Source organism: Sminthopsis crassicaudata, chromosome 2, assembly GCF_048593235.1.
Source record: "Sminthopsis crassicaudata isolate SCR6 chromosome 2, ASM4859323v1, whole genome shotgun sequence".
Classification (NCBI taxonomy): Eukaryota; Metazoa; Chordata; class Mammalia; order Dasyuromorphia; family Dasyuridae; genus Sminthopsis; species Sminthopsis crassicaudata.
The window spans coordinates 133,439,258-133,454,340 of NC_133618.1; the positions used below are offsets into that span (position 1 = coordinate 133,439,258).

The 15,083-nt window shown below is 41.5% G+C and overlaps 1 protein-coding gene across 11 annotated transcripts in view; it reads left to right on the forward strand.

Annotated features, from left to right (window-relative positions):
* The window catches only part of TACC1 (transforming acidic coiled-coil containing protein 1), a 161,540-nt gene that overhangs the window by 73,680 nt on the left and 72,777 nt on the right, over positions 1 to 15,083 (forward strand). For 4 of the 11 annotated variants that reach the window (XM_074287291.1, XM_074287292.1, XM_074287289.1 and 1 more), the window contains one exon: positions 10,419 to 10,534. The exons of 3 other annotated variants lie outside the window; for them this stretch is intronic. Coding sequence is in view for 6 of the 8 variants with exons in the window: in XM_074287289.1 (XP_074143390.1) it covers positions 10,419 to 10,534 (116 nt within the window). In the remaining 2 variants the exon portion in view is untranslated. Of the gene's footprint in view, positions 1 to 8,821; positions 9,392 to 10,418; positions 10,535 to 15,083 lie in introns of those variants that run through there. 4 more of the 11 variants (XM_074287287.1, XM_074287286.1, XM_074287295.1 and 1 more) reach the window with 4 other exon arrangements.

The window sequence follows — 15,083 nt, forward strand, 5'->3', positions numbered from 1 at the left end:
CTCATTGTTATTTTTCTTTCTTTACCATCTTTGCCAATCTGAGGAATTTAAGGAAGACTCTGAGTTTTTAAAATATTCATTTCTCTTATTAGTAATTCAGTAAATTAGTAGTTTCTCCAATTAATAATTGCCTTTTTGATGTGGTTGTTGATAGCATGTATTTTTTCCCTTGGAGAACTGTCTCTTGCTTTTATCTTTATATCAATTCCTTATAGAATCCGGATATCAGAAAAATTTGCTAGTAAAGATTTTTTCCCTAGTTACCAGTTTCCTTTCTAATTACAAGTGCATTGTTGATGTTAGTGTGATTTCTGGGTCACATAATGAGTAAAATGGAGGACTAGATGTTTTTCTGATCCTAAATAGGGCCCCTTGAAATTTGAATTCACGGGCAAAAGATATTGCTTTTGTTGGTGTAAATCCTTTTCAATTTTGTATAAGTGAAATAGTCTATTTTATCTACTTTAATGCTCTCCATTTATTTCTTGGTCAAGAACTCTTTCAGAGTTATTTAAAAAAGCTATTTTCATATGACCTTTTCTATCAAACTTATGTTTCTATTTGAAACTTATTATGGCATGTGGTATAAAAAGTTGTTCTAAACCTAATTTTTGCCAGATTCGTTTCCAATTTCCCCAGCAGCTTTTGTTAAATAATGAGTTCATACCCCAGTATTTATTGACCTTGAATTTACTGAGCATTATACTTCTATGTTCAATTGCCTCTGGATCTTGTCTAGCTAATCATTTTCAATCATCAACTTTGCCACTGTTTTAATGATTAGCAATATTAGTTTTCCATTAAGCTGGATTATTCATAATTGAATTCTTTTCAGATTATTGTTATCCATGATACTTATGCTATATAAGTTTTACCAGAATAATATTGGTGATACAGAATTGAATTTGTATGCTGCTGGTACACATTATTGTATTGTACGTTGCTGAAGGAGAGGAAGCTAATCCAGCCTTTTCAAAGCCCTTGCACCTGTATTAAATGGCCATAGAATCATGAGCCTGAAGTTGAATAGACCTGATTTCAAATCCAGTCCCTGTCAATTATTATCTATTTAATCCCTGGGCAAGTCATTTAACATTTATCTGTATTAGTTCCTTCAACTGTACAATGGAGATAAAAATGGCACCTCCCTTATCAGATCCTTATGGGGATCAAATAAAATATTCACAATGCACTTAGCACTTTGGCAGATAGTAGATGATTAATAATGCTGTGTCCTTTTTTCCTTCTAATGGTGCTCGAGCTATGGCCATATTTGCCAAGCTAGAAAAGCTTTGAGTTGAGGTGCTAAGACATGAAGGACATAAGAGGATTATTGTCATTTTTAAGAAAGACTCATTGCCAAAAGGTTGAACACCAGGGTTTGAAGTGTTTCTTTGGGACCTTGTGAAAAAGACCAACCCACAAAAATGGTCAGGCTCAATAAGATAAAAGTTTGTTTTACTCTGGGGTCCTTACAGTTACAGTTCGCATAGATAAGTGAGTTTCTCCACAACCCTTTCCTTTATCTTAGTAGTTCCCTTTTTATCTCTCTTCTTTTCATCCCCACCCCACCTTTTTCCATCTAGGCTTCAAGACTATATTCATCCCAGAACTCTTAGTGCTATCTCTGCTCCTGATTTGATGGGAGCATCCCTCGGTAACACTCTGTGCTGCCTTTCTACTGGAACTTTGTAGCTGCCTCTTTGGACTCCTAACTCTTTTGTGCATCTTCCTTCATTCTCCCTCTCATTTCAGAAATCTTTGCAATCTAGGAAGACAATTTTTGTGTTTGAGGGTTGGGCTTTGAGTTTGTTTTTGTTTTTCTTCCCCCTTTGGTACTAGAAGTGTGTGGGGAAACTAGTGAGTGATATGTGAAGATAGACCGGACTGATTTTGGGGAGGAAGGGCAAGTTTTCAGATGTTCTGCAATAATTAACCTGTCCTTAGATAATGAAAGTAGACACTTTGAGACAGTGATTTACAGTGCTTGGATGACCTTTGGAGGTCATCTGTGTTGCATGCTTCTTGTCTCAACTGGTTACACAGCTTCACTTAAAAGAAAAATGTATTATGACTTGAGCAGGAGGAATTCTTGAAAAACATGATTGAGGACTTACAAAGTATGTATGTATAATGGACATGTATGACTTACAATGAAGGTGGGTCAGTCATGTAGCAAAGAATGAAAGGACAAATAGGAAACATTAAAGAACAAAATTGAAATCCTTTGGGGAAAAATGGATGAGAGTCATATAGAATGAAGATCATAGAGGAGGGGTTCTGGCCTGTATCTCCACAAATAATGAAATCACACAACTATTGAAGTATGAAATTCTTCTCTCAACACATTGTTTCCTTTAACAGTAAATAATTGAATTCTTATGGCACAAACTTAATCTGCCAGCTTTTTGTTTTGATTCTTTCCTGTAAATCCTTCCTACATGATCTATTCAACCTCATGGAAGCCTTCCCCAAGAGAGGATAGAAAGAGAAAAGGGTACAAGACAGCGTTTTGGGGATCTGGATGAGATCCAGACTAGGAGCATGACTGAGAAGGAATAGGAGGAGCACCAGACGGGGACTATATTAAGAAAGCCCTGGGAGAAGAGACTATCTAAGAGGAATGGTTGTTTGGCAGTGGCAAGTGCTACAAAGAGTTTAAGAAAGATGAAAACTGAATGAAGGCCATGAGAGTCAGCAGTTATAGTTGGTAACCTTGGAAAGAGCAGTCTCAGCTCTGGTAAGCCTGGCAGCCAGTGTGCAAGAAGTTGAGAAATGAGTGGGAGATGGGGAAGCCTGTGAAGGGGAGGAGAGAGAAATGATGCTAGCTTGAAGGGATGGCAGGGTCAAGTGAATAGTTTTGAAGGATGGGGGAGTTGTGGGAAGGTATGTAGTCTACAGACAAAGCATTCTGGGGAAATTTGAGATTTGATTCATCCTATGTGTAGTGATTGCCCACTGTTTAAAGTCTCTTTAGCCACTCTTTGGCAGCTAGGTAGCACAATGAGTAGAGTGCTGGACTTAGAATCAGGAAGACTAACTTTCCTGAGTTCAAATCTAGCCTCAGACCTTGGACAAGTCATTTAATCCTATTTGCTTTAGTTTCTCATCTATAAAACGAGCTGGAGAAAGAAATGGCAAACCACTCCAGTGTCTTTGCCAAGAAAATCCCAAATTCGGTCACAAAGAGTCAAACACAACTGAAAAACAAAAACACCAAAAATTATTCTTTGTGCCTACCAGCAAGCTTAGGACTCAGTATTCCTTCCATTTGAGAGTTGCCACCATCTTATCTGTATTTTCAGGGATCCTTATTTCCAAATGTTTATGAGGAATAATTTACAAATTCATAGACTATAAAATGTGTAAAGGATTTTAGAGATGGTATAATCTAATCCTAATTATTTTACACATGAGAGAATACAGTTTGTCTTTTTCCTTTGCTTGTTTTCCACCAAAACAGTTTGGGTAGTGGAGGTCATGTGATAAAGTAGGAAAAAAAAAAAAAACTGCATTTGGAGTCACACATGCCTGTTTCAAATCTAAGATCTTTTATTTATCACTTCTGTGATCTTAAGTAAGTACTTCATTATCATTCCTAGGCCTGTTTCCTCATCTGTAAAATAAGGGGGAGCGAGATAACTTAGTGGATAGAGTACTGGGCCCAGAGTTTTCCTGAGTTCAAATCTGACAGCAGACAATTCCCAGTGGTGTGACACTGGGCAAGTCATTTCATCATGTTTGCCTTAGTTTCCTTATCTGAGAAGGAAAAGGCAAACCATTCCAATGGAGTCAGGGAAGGATCATTTCTAGTCTCCATTGCTTTGTCACCTCAGCCTCTTCTTATAACAGGAAACAGAAAACCCAACGGAAGTTCTCACTTTTTTCTCCTAATTTTAATTCCATCTGAGAATGGGACTGTAAAAGTAAATGGAATCTATCTAGCTTCTGGCAAAATTAATTTATATCTGTGAATGAGTTTGGAATTAACTATCTCTTATTAATGATCCTCTATCCTCAGGGGAAAGAGTCATTTTAGGCCATTTACTCACCTGTTGAGGACTATCTCTAAATCTGAGTTTCTTAAAGGACTCTAAGACCAATCTTTAATAGCAGGACATGTGCAAGAATCCTCCTAAAACATTCCTAACAAATGATCACCTAGTCTCCTTAAATGACGATGTGATACCTCATATTTATATAGTACTTTAAGGTTTGCAAAATGTAAACATAGTAAAGACTTAATAAATGTTTGTTGAATGATATCTTGTAAGGAATGAAGGAAACTGTAGTTCATTAAAGTGAAGCAAAGGGGAATAAGCATTTATAAAATGCCTAATATGTTCCAGGTTCTGTGCTTACAGATATTATCTTATTTTGTCCTCACAATAACCCTGGGAAGTAGATGTTATTATCCCATTTTATAGTTGAGGAACTTGAAGCAGTCAGGGTCACATTTGAACTTGAGTCTTCTTTACTCCAGGCCTAGTGTTCTATCCACTGTACCCCCTAGCTCCCTCAATACACACATTATATTATTTGAACCTCACAACAAAATTGGGAAGATATTATCCTCATTTCACAGATGAGAAAACTAAGGCTCAGAAAGGTCAGTTATTTTGCCACAGTTAATAATAGTCAAAATTGTTTAACCCATGTCTTCTCCATGTTCTCTAATAGCACTCTTACCTCTCAAAATTGCCCAGCAGCTACAATTATAAAACTTTAGATTTAACAAGGACCTTAGAGATCTTTTGTTTTAATCTCTTTATTTTTACAGGTAAGAAAACAAGAGCCCCAGAACCAGAGAATCATAGGATTTATAGCTGGAACTGACCACAGAGGTCATTGAGTACATATTCTTAATTTTATAAATAAGGAAACTGAGGCACAGAGTGGTTAAGTCAATTGCCAAAGTTCATGTAGGTGGAAAAGGATGTCTTCTGACTTCAGATACAGTGCTTTTTCCTACTGCATCATATGCTTCTTGGGCAAAATGACCTGCTAAATTCAAAGATATGGAAGAGCTCAGATTCAGACCTATTAGTTACTCCCCATGGGTATAACACTGAACAAATCATTTCCCCTCCTTGTGTCCTTATCTATAAAATTATACTGTCTTATTTATAAAATAATACTATTGGACTAGATCAGTTGTCCTCAAAGTATGAGCCAGAGACCCTTGGAAGTCCTTTTTCAGGTGATCTATAAAGTCAAAACTATTTTCATAGTAATTTTGATATTATTTTCCTATCAAAATATCCTTTTTTATTACATATCTGTGTGAAGCTAGATTTTCTTCATATGCTTCAGTCAAAACAATATATAGCAATAAACTGACTATAGAAGCAGATGTGACAATTCAGTAAAGAAGGAAACGAGTTTAATGTACCTACTATGTGTGAGGCACTGTGCTAAGCAATTTACAAATATCTCAATAATCCTAGAGGGTACATGCTATTATTATTGCCATTTTACAGTTGAGGAAACTGAGGCAGATGGAGGCTAAGTAACTTCCCCAGTGTCACACAGCTAGAATTATCTGAGGCCATATTTGAATTCACATTTTCCTGACTCTATTCTATCCATTACACCATCTAGCTGCCTCCCTCTTCCCATTAATTATTTCCTACTATTCTGTATACAGCTTACTTTGTACCTACTTGTTGTCTTCCACATTACATTGTGACTCCAATGAGAGCAAGGATTTTGCTTGTTTGTTTTTGCCTTTTTTTGCATCGGGGCCCTTAGCACTGCATCTGACTTAACAGTAGGTGCTTAAAAGTGTTTATTGAATTGAAGCTGGTCGTTTGAACTGGTGTCTCTTGGGTGCTTTGTGATCTTCTGACGCCCTTTTCTTTAACTCTTCTGTGGGAAAGGAGTTAGTGTAAGGGGGGAAAAAATCCTCCTCTTGGAAACAAGAAGAAAACTGAGGCACTCAGCTGTTCCTCCTCTGTCTCCTGAAATGGAGAGGGTTTTATTTTTAACACTGCTTTCACTCAGGCCTGAAGCAGCTAACTAAATGAGCCAGAAAGAAAGTGATGGAATGAGGCAGAAACCTTATTAATATTTTTTTTTAATGAGAGAAATGTAAAGTTGATGAGGCTCTAGAATACCATTTGATTCTATTGTGTAATTCAACACCTTTCACTTAAGACTTCAGATTTTCTCTAAAGGCTTTTTTTTTTTTTTAAATTCTCACAATTTGTTTAATGGGGAGGGGTGTCAGATTCCATCAGATCACCATTTATAGGATAATACTTTTTTTTTTTTTTTTTTTTTTTGCTTTTTTGCTGAGGCATTTGGGGTTAAGTGACTTGCCCAGGGTCACAAGCTAGGACGTGTTAAGTGTCTGAGGCCAGATTTGAAGGATAATTGAATTTTAGAAATTCAAGGACCCCTGGAGTCCTCCTGTTCAACGCCCCCAACTCATAGACTGGGAGATGCTAATGATGATTTTCTGAATCCCAAGGGTAGTAGGGAAGGATAAGACTTCTCTGGGGAATAGGGTTCCTTGCCTGACTAGGAGAGGGTGGGCACTACCTGCATGTTTCAGTAAGCTTGCCTGGCTCAATGTACACTGTAAGCTTCCTCCCTTAAGAATTGAATATCTTCAGGAATCTGATTCCTGCCCTACTATCTCAACTTAGGGCGTTTCCCCTATTACCATCCTTGACCCCGTGGATTCCTTCTAACTTTGGGGGTCTGGAACTTGATTAGAGAATCAAGGTTCTTAGGCTCTCTAGGTGACAGGGTTGAAGCAGAGAGTGAAAATCTTTCCTTTTTTTTTATTAGAACTTATTCTGTGGAGCAAGAAATTGTTGAAAGGAGAGATTTCTCCATTTAGACTTAGAACTTAATGGGAGACAGCTACATTATGGGGAATTAGCCTTTTTACTGTTGGGCCATGTGTTGCAGGGAATTAAAGTTGTTAATATGGGAGTGTGTGGGGCTGGAATAAGCGGATATTTCTTGCCCACAACATGCTCCAACCATACTTCAGTGGTCATGTAGCCGATGCTTGGAGAATTCCAGGAATGGAGAACTGTCTCTCAAAGCAGCCCATTCCAGCTGTTGCTCAGCCGTTTTCAAGGGGGTTGGGGTTTTTTCGCCATCTCCAGTACATTTTACAGATGCGGAAACTGAGGCAAACAGAATGAGTGACTTGCCCAGGGTCACCCAGCTAGGAAGTGTCTGAATCCGGATTTGAACTCAGATGTTCCTGACTCCAAGTCCAGCGCTCTATCCACTGAACCACCTGCTTTCTATTCCACTTCTGGCTAGCATTAATTTTTCTCTCTTACTGCATTATGCTTACACAGAGCTTACCTTTGCCCTTTTAAATTTCCACCCACAGTTGTCTCCTTGGACAAAACAAAATCAGCCTAAATTAGAGCGGTCCGCTGAGCTCTGGACTTAGTAGTCAGGAACATCAGAGATGGATTTTGCCTCAGATACTACTAGCTGTTATCCTGAGCAAGGTCATTTAACTCAATTTTCTCATCAACCGAGGCCAATAATAATCCCTGTATTCAGGGTTGTTATGAGGTGTCCCAAAAGTCTTAGTGTCGTGTAAAGCTTCAACATGTATATCTGTGACGTTTAAAAAAGTTCAAGACATAGTTTCTAGGTAATTAATCATTTTATCCCACTTTTTAAAATTTTTTTACATTTTAAAAAATTTGAATCTGTCTTCTCTCCTCCCATTTGCCACTACCCTACTCACAGATAAAGCAAGCCACATAATACCCATTATACAAGTGAAGTCATGCAAAGCATTTCCATATTAGTCAAGTTGGGAAAAAATAAGAAGCAAGAAACGCAAAGTGAAAAGATTATGCGTCAATCTGCGAACAAAGTCCGTCAGATCTCTCCCAGGAGATGGATAGCATCTCCACTAGTCTGTAGGAATGGTCTCGGATCATTGTCAGGACCAGAGTAGCCAGGTCTTTCGGAGCTGATCATTGTTATGACAGCCGTGTAGTGAGTGTTCTCCTGGTTCGGTTCACTTGGAATCCGTTTGTATATTGGAATCCGTTTGTGTATATATATATATATATATTTTCTGGAATTTTCTGTGGTAGTATTGCGCCATAATCATGCGTCACCACTTTCCCTAATTGATGGGCATTTCCTCAGTTTCCCACCTTTGATAGGAAGTCTTGCCTAATTCCTCTATCCCCCGGGTCTTTTCTCTGTTTATTTCATAGCTTGCTTTGCATATCTTTGGGAGCTGGTTTGCCCTTTCCTTCTCCAGCCCATTCAGAAAGATGCGGTGAGTGACTTGCCCAGGATCACACACCTAGTGAGAGGGTGAGACAGAATTAGAACTCAGGGCTTCCCGACTGCGCCACCCACTGTCCGCCTGGCACGTAGTAGGCTCCTGATAAATGTTGACTGGGGGGAGGCGAGGGGTTGTTAATTTCCTGACGACAACCCTCCAGTCCAGTAACTCTCCTGAGTGGTGAGAAGGTGGGGCCAGAGAAATAGGGAAAAGCAGACTCAGAAAATAGGTTTCCTGTTGCTAAGGAGCCGGAACGGCGGGCGAGTGAGGAAGCTCGGCGTCTTCCCCCGGCTCCACACCTCCATCCAACTTCTTCGCACAAATGAATCAGCGGCCGAGCCGGAATGGTCCACCTGGCCTAAGGGAGGGGGGAATCCGCGGCCTTTCTCACTAGCGTTCAAGGCCTCTGCCCGGGTCCCCCCTCCGGGTGGGAGTGGTACGTCCCGGAGGGGAGGCTCCAGCCCGAAGAGCGCGGCGCAGCCCCGCCCAGCCCGAGCGGGGTCTCCTATCTGGCAGCCAGCTGATTCCTCCCGCAGTCGGGCTGAGGCGAGCCGGAGAGCTGCCGGGCTGGAGGGGGGGGAGGGAGGGATGAGGATGGGTGAGGGGGCGGCTTCCTCCCGCAGCCTCGGCCGGCATCCCTGAGAAGCGGGAGCCGCGCTCGTCTCGCCCGAGCTCCGCGCTGATTGGGTCGCCGTGAGGGGTAGGCAGCCCGGGGCTGGGGCCGCGGCGCCTCCGGGGCCGGGGAGGAAGCTCCGGGACAGAAGAGGGCGGCGATCCGCCGGTGCGCGGCTAACCACATCCGCGCTGCCCGGCCAGAAATAGCCACAGGCGCTGTCACCGTTTCCCTCCATTTTGAAAGAAACGGGGAATTAAAAAAACCCAGAAAGGGTTGCTTGTCTCCCAGGCCCCCTTTGCCCTCTCGGGGCCGGCGGGGGTAGCCGCGCTCATGGCCTTCAGCCCGTGGCAGATCCTGTCCCCGGTCCAGTGGGCCAAGTGGACCTGGTCCGCCGTGCACGGCGGAGGCGCTGCCGATGGCGAGGACCGGGGGCCCGAGGCCGAGGCCGAGGAAGACGACTCCCAAGCCGAGAACAAGTCTCTGAGTTTCAGGCAAGTATGCAGCATCCCTAGTGTGGCCAAAGCCCCGGATTCGAACTCGTGCCTCCTGCCTCCATGTGCTGTGCATTCCGCGGTCGTTTCGGGTTTTCTCTTCTCCCCCATCCCCCCTCCAGCCTCCCCAGTGCCTCTGGGTTCACCGTTCTCTCTCGTTTCTGTAGGTGGTTTTGTAGGGGTGTTTCTTTCCTTAACCCCATCCCCCATCTCGCCTCTTGAGGACCCACCAAATTTGCAGCGCTGTGTATCCTTTCCTCTGCCCCCCACCCCCACCCTCCCTTCTAGATCTGGTTAATGTCTCATTTCTGCGGGCTTCCGAGACGCTAATGAGCTCGGAGGCGTTCGGTGTGCTTGGTTCTCGGTTCTGGAACTTGGGGACCCTGCCTGGGGAGGGATCACCCCCTCCCCACCCCCATCCCGACGGGGTAGTAGTAGGGGGGCCGAAAGGCAGGTTGGGCCCAGTGGCTTCTGCTGGTGGCCATGAAATGGGCGCCTGCCGGGCCGCCACCTCCCAGCAGGTGATTGACTGGTGACCTCAGAATCGGCGAGCCTGAAGCCGGCGGGGGGTTTAGTTCTGGAGCGGGGACCCTGGTCGTGGTCTGAACTGCGGCTGGTCCGGATGAGTAATCGTGCCCTCTAGGGGAGAGACCCAGGCTCCAGGCTGGCTTGGCCTCAGGAAACTGCCAGGTCTCAGGGCTCTGCTGTGCTTAAATAAGGGAAAGAAGATGCTGGACCAGAGAAGCGTCCCAGACCCAGGTGCTGTGTGGTAGAACCCCGCGGATTAGTGTGGCCAGTGGAAGGGTTTCTGGTAGGGTTCCCAAAGGGCCGTAGTGCAGGGACTCCGAGCATCCTGAGATCCCGGCTGCATACATCTGCCGAGAGTCTGGGCGGCCTTATCTGCCGGAGGAGGAGGAGGACGGTCCCACAAATGCTGCACTCTGAGCTGTCTGGATGTGTAAAGGCTGTGCAAGGATGTCCAAATAGCATTGAAAGTGGTAATTCCTCATTTTTCCCCCCTCGGCAGCTCGGATTCTGAAGGTAATTTTGAGACTCCTGAAGCGGAAACACCTATTCGATCACCTGTAAAGGAATTCTGTGATCCATCTCTGGGATCCGAAGGACCTGCGGCCAAAACTCGAGGTAAAGAAACATCAGTCATCACGCTTTCTGTTTTGTTACATGAGTATGTTTATTTATTTTTTGGGGGGCTGGTTAAAAGAAATCTATAAGAGGTGGAACAGGAAATGTTTCTCAGATACATGTGCCCTTTTCAAATTCTGGAGGGGGGACCCTGGATTAATCCATTCCTAAAACAGGCATGGATTAATGCTGAAGCCAGCTTCTATTTACTTTGGGAGACAGGTATTTTTAAACATACTGGTTTATTGAAGTGTATGGGGTGGGTGAAGTCAAAATGGTATTTCTGCCAGTCTCCATCTCCTTTCACATTGATCCTTTTTGTGGTAAGTCATTCTTGCCCATGCCTTTCCATCTCGGCTGTTACAGACAGGTAAAATGCAAGTGGTGGCTTCCTGCAGGTAGATTCTGATCTGTTTTCGTAAATTCTGCCGTGGAGATGAGTGTTTTCCCAGAGACACAGCTGAAAGCAAGGTGTTATTAAGGAAACGGTTGCAACTAGTTTGACTTGGAGGAGTCTAAAGGGTTTCTTAGTGTTTTTCTCTCACATGTAACACACCTCACCCTCATCCCTCAAGGATTATGGGAGATCCTCAATTTGCCTAGAAAACCTAATACAAATAATCATTGGAAGAGTTTCACAGTGGTCCTCAAACTTTTTAAATAGGGGCCAGTTCACTGTCCCTCAGACTTGGAGGGCCGGACTATAATAAAAACAAAAGCTCACACTCTGTCTCCGCCCCTCAGCCCATTTGCCATAACCCGGTGGAAGGCATGCATAAACGTCCTCAGCCGCATCTTGCCCCAAGGGCCATAGTTTGAGAACTCCTGAATTGTCTCTAAAGGATTTCTTAGTGTTTTTCTGTCATGTGTAACACACCTCACCCTCATCCCTCAAGGATTATGGGAAATCCTCAATTGGCCTAGGAATACCTGACACAAATAATCATATTTCTCTCTGGCTCCCTGGCTCCCAGAATTCTTAACCAGTACACCTTGAGACTATCCTTGACCTACAGCTGCTTCCGCTGCTGCTCCATCTAATTAGTGAAAACCGTTTTTGGAATGTTTTGGTATTTACATCTGAGGATCTTGGGCTTTTAAAGCTTGGAGGGAATCTTAGAGATATAAGGATCTTAAGGATATTAGATGGAAGTATCCTTTTATTTGGTTTTTCCACCTTAATCCTTCTCACTCACCAGAAGGTGTCTGGCTTTGTCAATTTTGTATGTATTTCTGGGATCACAATATTCACTTTGGGAGAAGGGAGAGGGCATGAGGTTTTACTGTCCCTTTTCTTTTTTTTCTCTCACCTTTCACAATTAGACCAGGTTATTATATATTTGTAAGATAAATCCTTTGTATTATACAGTGTGAACCTCTCGTTTAAAATTAATTTTATTAACATTTCGTTTATATATTATATCATCATGATATAAATCCCCATCAGCAAGCCTTTAAACAAAATTTTTTAAAGAGAAAAATTCTGCAAATCTAACATATCAACTATATGTAAGACTACTTGCAAGATTCCATACCGATCTCTTAAGTTAGAAAAATAAGTCCTTAAAAACTCGAAAACATTTGGCCAAAGTCTCACAATTAGGATTCAAACCCAGGTACATTACCTCTTTGAGTCAGCTTTTAACTGTGTGCCAGGCAAAGTGCTAATTCATTGGGAGACAGAGAAGGCCAAGCCACTTGGTCCTGGTAATTGGTAGACAGATAAATTGTTGAATAAAATGATCTGGGGGTTCCATTTCTTAACATTCCTAGTAGAGAGCTGGCTGCCCTGAACTAAGACTTGGGAGGTACCTGGGCCTTTTTGCTCCTTTCCACCCAAGCCCCTTAGGGAATGGAGCCAGCTCTTATCACTCTCTCCTGATCTCAGAAAGCTTTCACTATCATAAAACTCTACCTCCTGAGAAGGATTCCTGTGATAGAGCTTTCTTAGGTTAATTAAGCCTTGCAAAACAAAAACAAAACAAACCCTGAAGGAATTATTTAGCATTTTCTAGTTCCCTTTTGTATCCCTTAAGAAGTTTGCTAGTACCAGGTAAAATTAAATTCATTTAAAAATGGGAGATTGGGGGGGGGGGTGAAAGGAAGAGAGAAGGAAGCCTCTTTGAACTTCTACTGTTTGGGAGACAAACAATTGCCTTGCTATTCCTTTCAATTTCGGCTTCACTGCCAAATTCTCTTTAATAGAGGTGTTGGCCCACTGCTGAAGAAGCCAAATGTTTGTTGGTCTTTCCTCTACCACTGAAACGCCTTTCTTAATTTTTGACAGGTTTCTCATTCTCTCATTTTTCATCTCTACATGGTGAGAAAAGGGAGCCTCCTGTGGTTTTTAGTTGTTTAAAGTTGGGGTGTTGATATTGTTTTTTTCAAGGAAGATGAAAGGGAAAAAAGACTAGCTACCAAATATTAAGGAATCTCTAGATCTGGAGGTGTCTTAGAAAAGTGTGATTTCTTTTTCTCTCTGGAATAAGTACATAGGCTGTACCCACTTCATTTAAAGTTTGTTCTGTCCTCAGAAATCAGTGTGAACTGAAGACAGGCCAGAGCTCTGTTTATTTGAATTGTCAGGTATCGTAAATAACAAGTTGGACCTAGATTCCAACTTGGGAGACACTATTAAGAAGCAAAAAAACCTGCCAAAGGATATTATTTCACATTGAAGTTCAGTTGCTGAGGTTGCATGGATTTTCTTGCAACTCTTTTATTCAATTTGACCTCCTTTGGATTAGGACTTAATTCGCCTTAACTCAGTTCTAGAATTTTGAAATACTTGCCTAGAGAGTCATACTAGAAGAGGTTTCCTTGGAAGACCCTAGTTAAAAGAGACCCATGGTATAAATAAGAGGTTGTAATTGTTATCTCATTTTCTTTAGGGTTAGGAAAAAACCTTGATCTATTTCTAACAATAATTTTTGAGAAGGATTTTTTGGGGAGTTCTGTATATAATACTTTCCAGAAGCAAGAATATAATTTATTATTGGTTTCCAGAAACTGTTAATAAGACAGTAAAAATCATCTACATGGTGAAATCAAGGGGCTTTGTGTGGTTTACTTAACAGTTTTTAAACATTTTGTCTTTTTTCCCCCATGGAAATTGCATCTAGAGATCTTAGTTCTAGAGTGAAATTTCAGCCAAAGAGGTTTCTGGCAGCAGCATCAGAAGTATCATGCCTAAGTTAAGGTATCTACAGGCAGGCCAATTCCTAATAGTAACTTAAATATTTTGGTTTCTTCTTTTCCTTTTCCAAATTGTCCTTCTGGTATATAGAATACCTAATAATATTATTATCATTGTCTCCTGTGGTCTTTACAATACCTTAGGAGATAGGTGTAATTATCCTTATTTTACAAATGGGGAAACAAAGAAAGGTTAAAGGTTCAGGATCACACAGCATCTAAGGCTGAATTTGGACTCAGGTCTTTCCGATTCCAGATCTGCACTCAATCCACTGTGCCACCTAGCTGTCCATACTTGGTGAAGATCTACCACTATCACAGCATCTCACTAAAACTTACAGTTTTTCAGAGTTGATATCAGGCACTGAAAAATTAAATGACCTTTAGTGACTTGTGTATGTCCCAATTAAGGCCAGCTATCTCCACTGTGCCAGACAGTCTCAAATTTTTACATTTAGATGGTGCTTATATCCATCATTATGCCATTAAAATGTAAAGTGTGTTGCAGACCTTTCAGCTATTATTTTATTTGATATTCTCACTAAGTCTTCCTGTGATAGAGTGAGTGCAAGTTATTTATTATCCCTGTTTTATATGTTGAAAGATTGAAAGGTACTCTAGAGATTTCAGGAGGTGAGGAAACTTCCAGCATATCCTCCCCAAAGTGTGACTCCTAGTGTCCAAGAGCTGCATGAATAGGTGGCAAAAACCTACATAAATCATGAGGTTATAGATCCATTTGGGTATTTTACAAAACAGGAATCTGAACAGTTAATCTCACACACCCATGTACACACATACCAGGAAGTAGAGTTGGGATTTCAATTACATTCTTTTGTACCCTTCCCAAGTTATGTAGTTCTGAATAGTTTATAGCTACCCAGTTATACTAATTTCATCTAGAGGTTTATTGCTTGCATCCAGTCTTCTCTGATAAAGAGGTTGTTGGTGAAGGAGCATTATCCAAGAAGTGAGTTTGTATAATTATACTTCTCAGTGTTCCATCTCATTAGAGAAGTTTACATGATGATTAAACCAAAAAAGAGAAATTCAGACATATTTTTGTTCAGGAATTTTAATCTAGATTTAGACTGTTCAGATTGCCATCTCATATAAAATACATAATTCTTTAAGAAGTTCTCAGATTACCCGTAGTTCTTTAGAGTAACTTCAATTAACAAACAAGCCCACTTTTAACATGTTAATGAGATGTATGGAGAATTTCATATTATATAAAGAGGTCATACAGAAAAGAAAACAGAAAACTGAGAATATTAAGTCAAATTTTAAAATAGCCCCTATTATGTATTCATCACATAGATAGATGATTTGGAAGATAGAAATTTTGAGCACA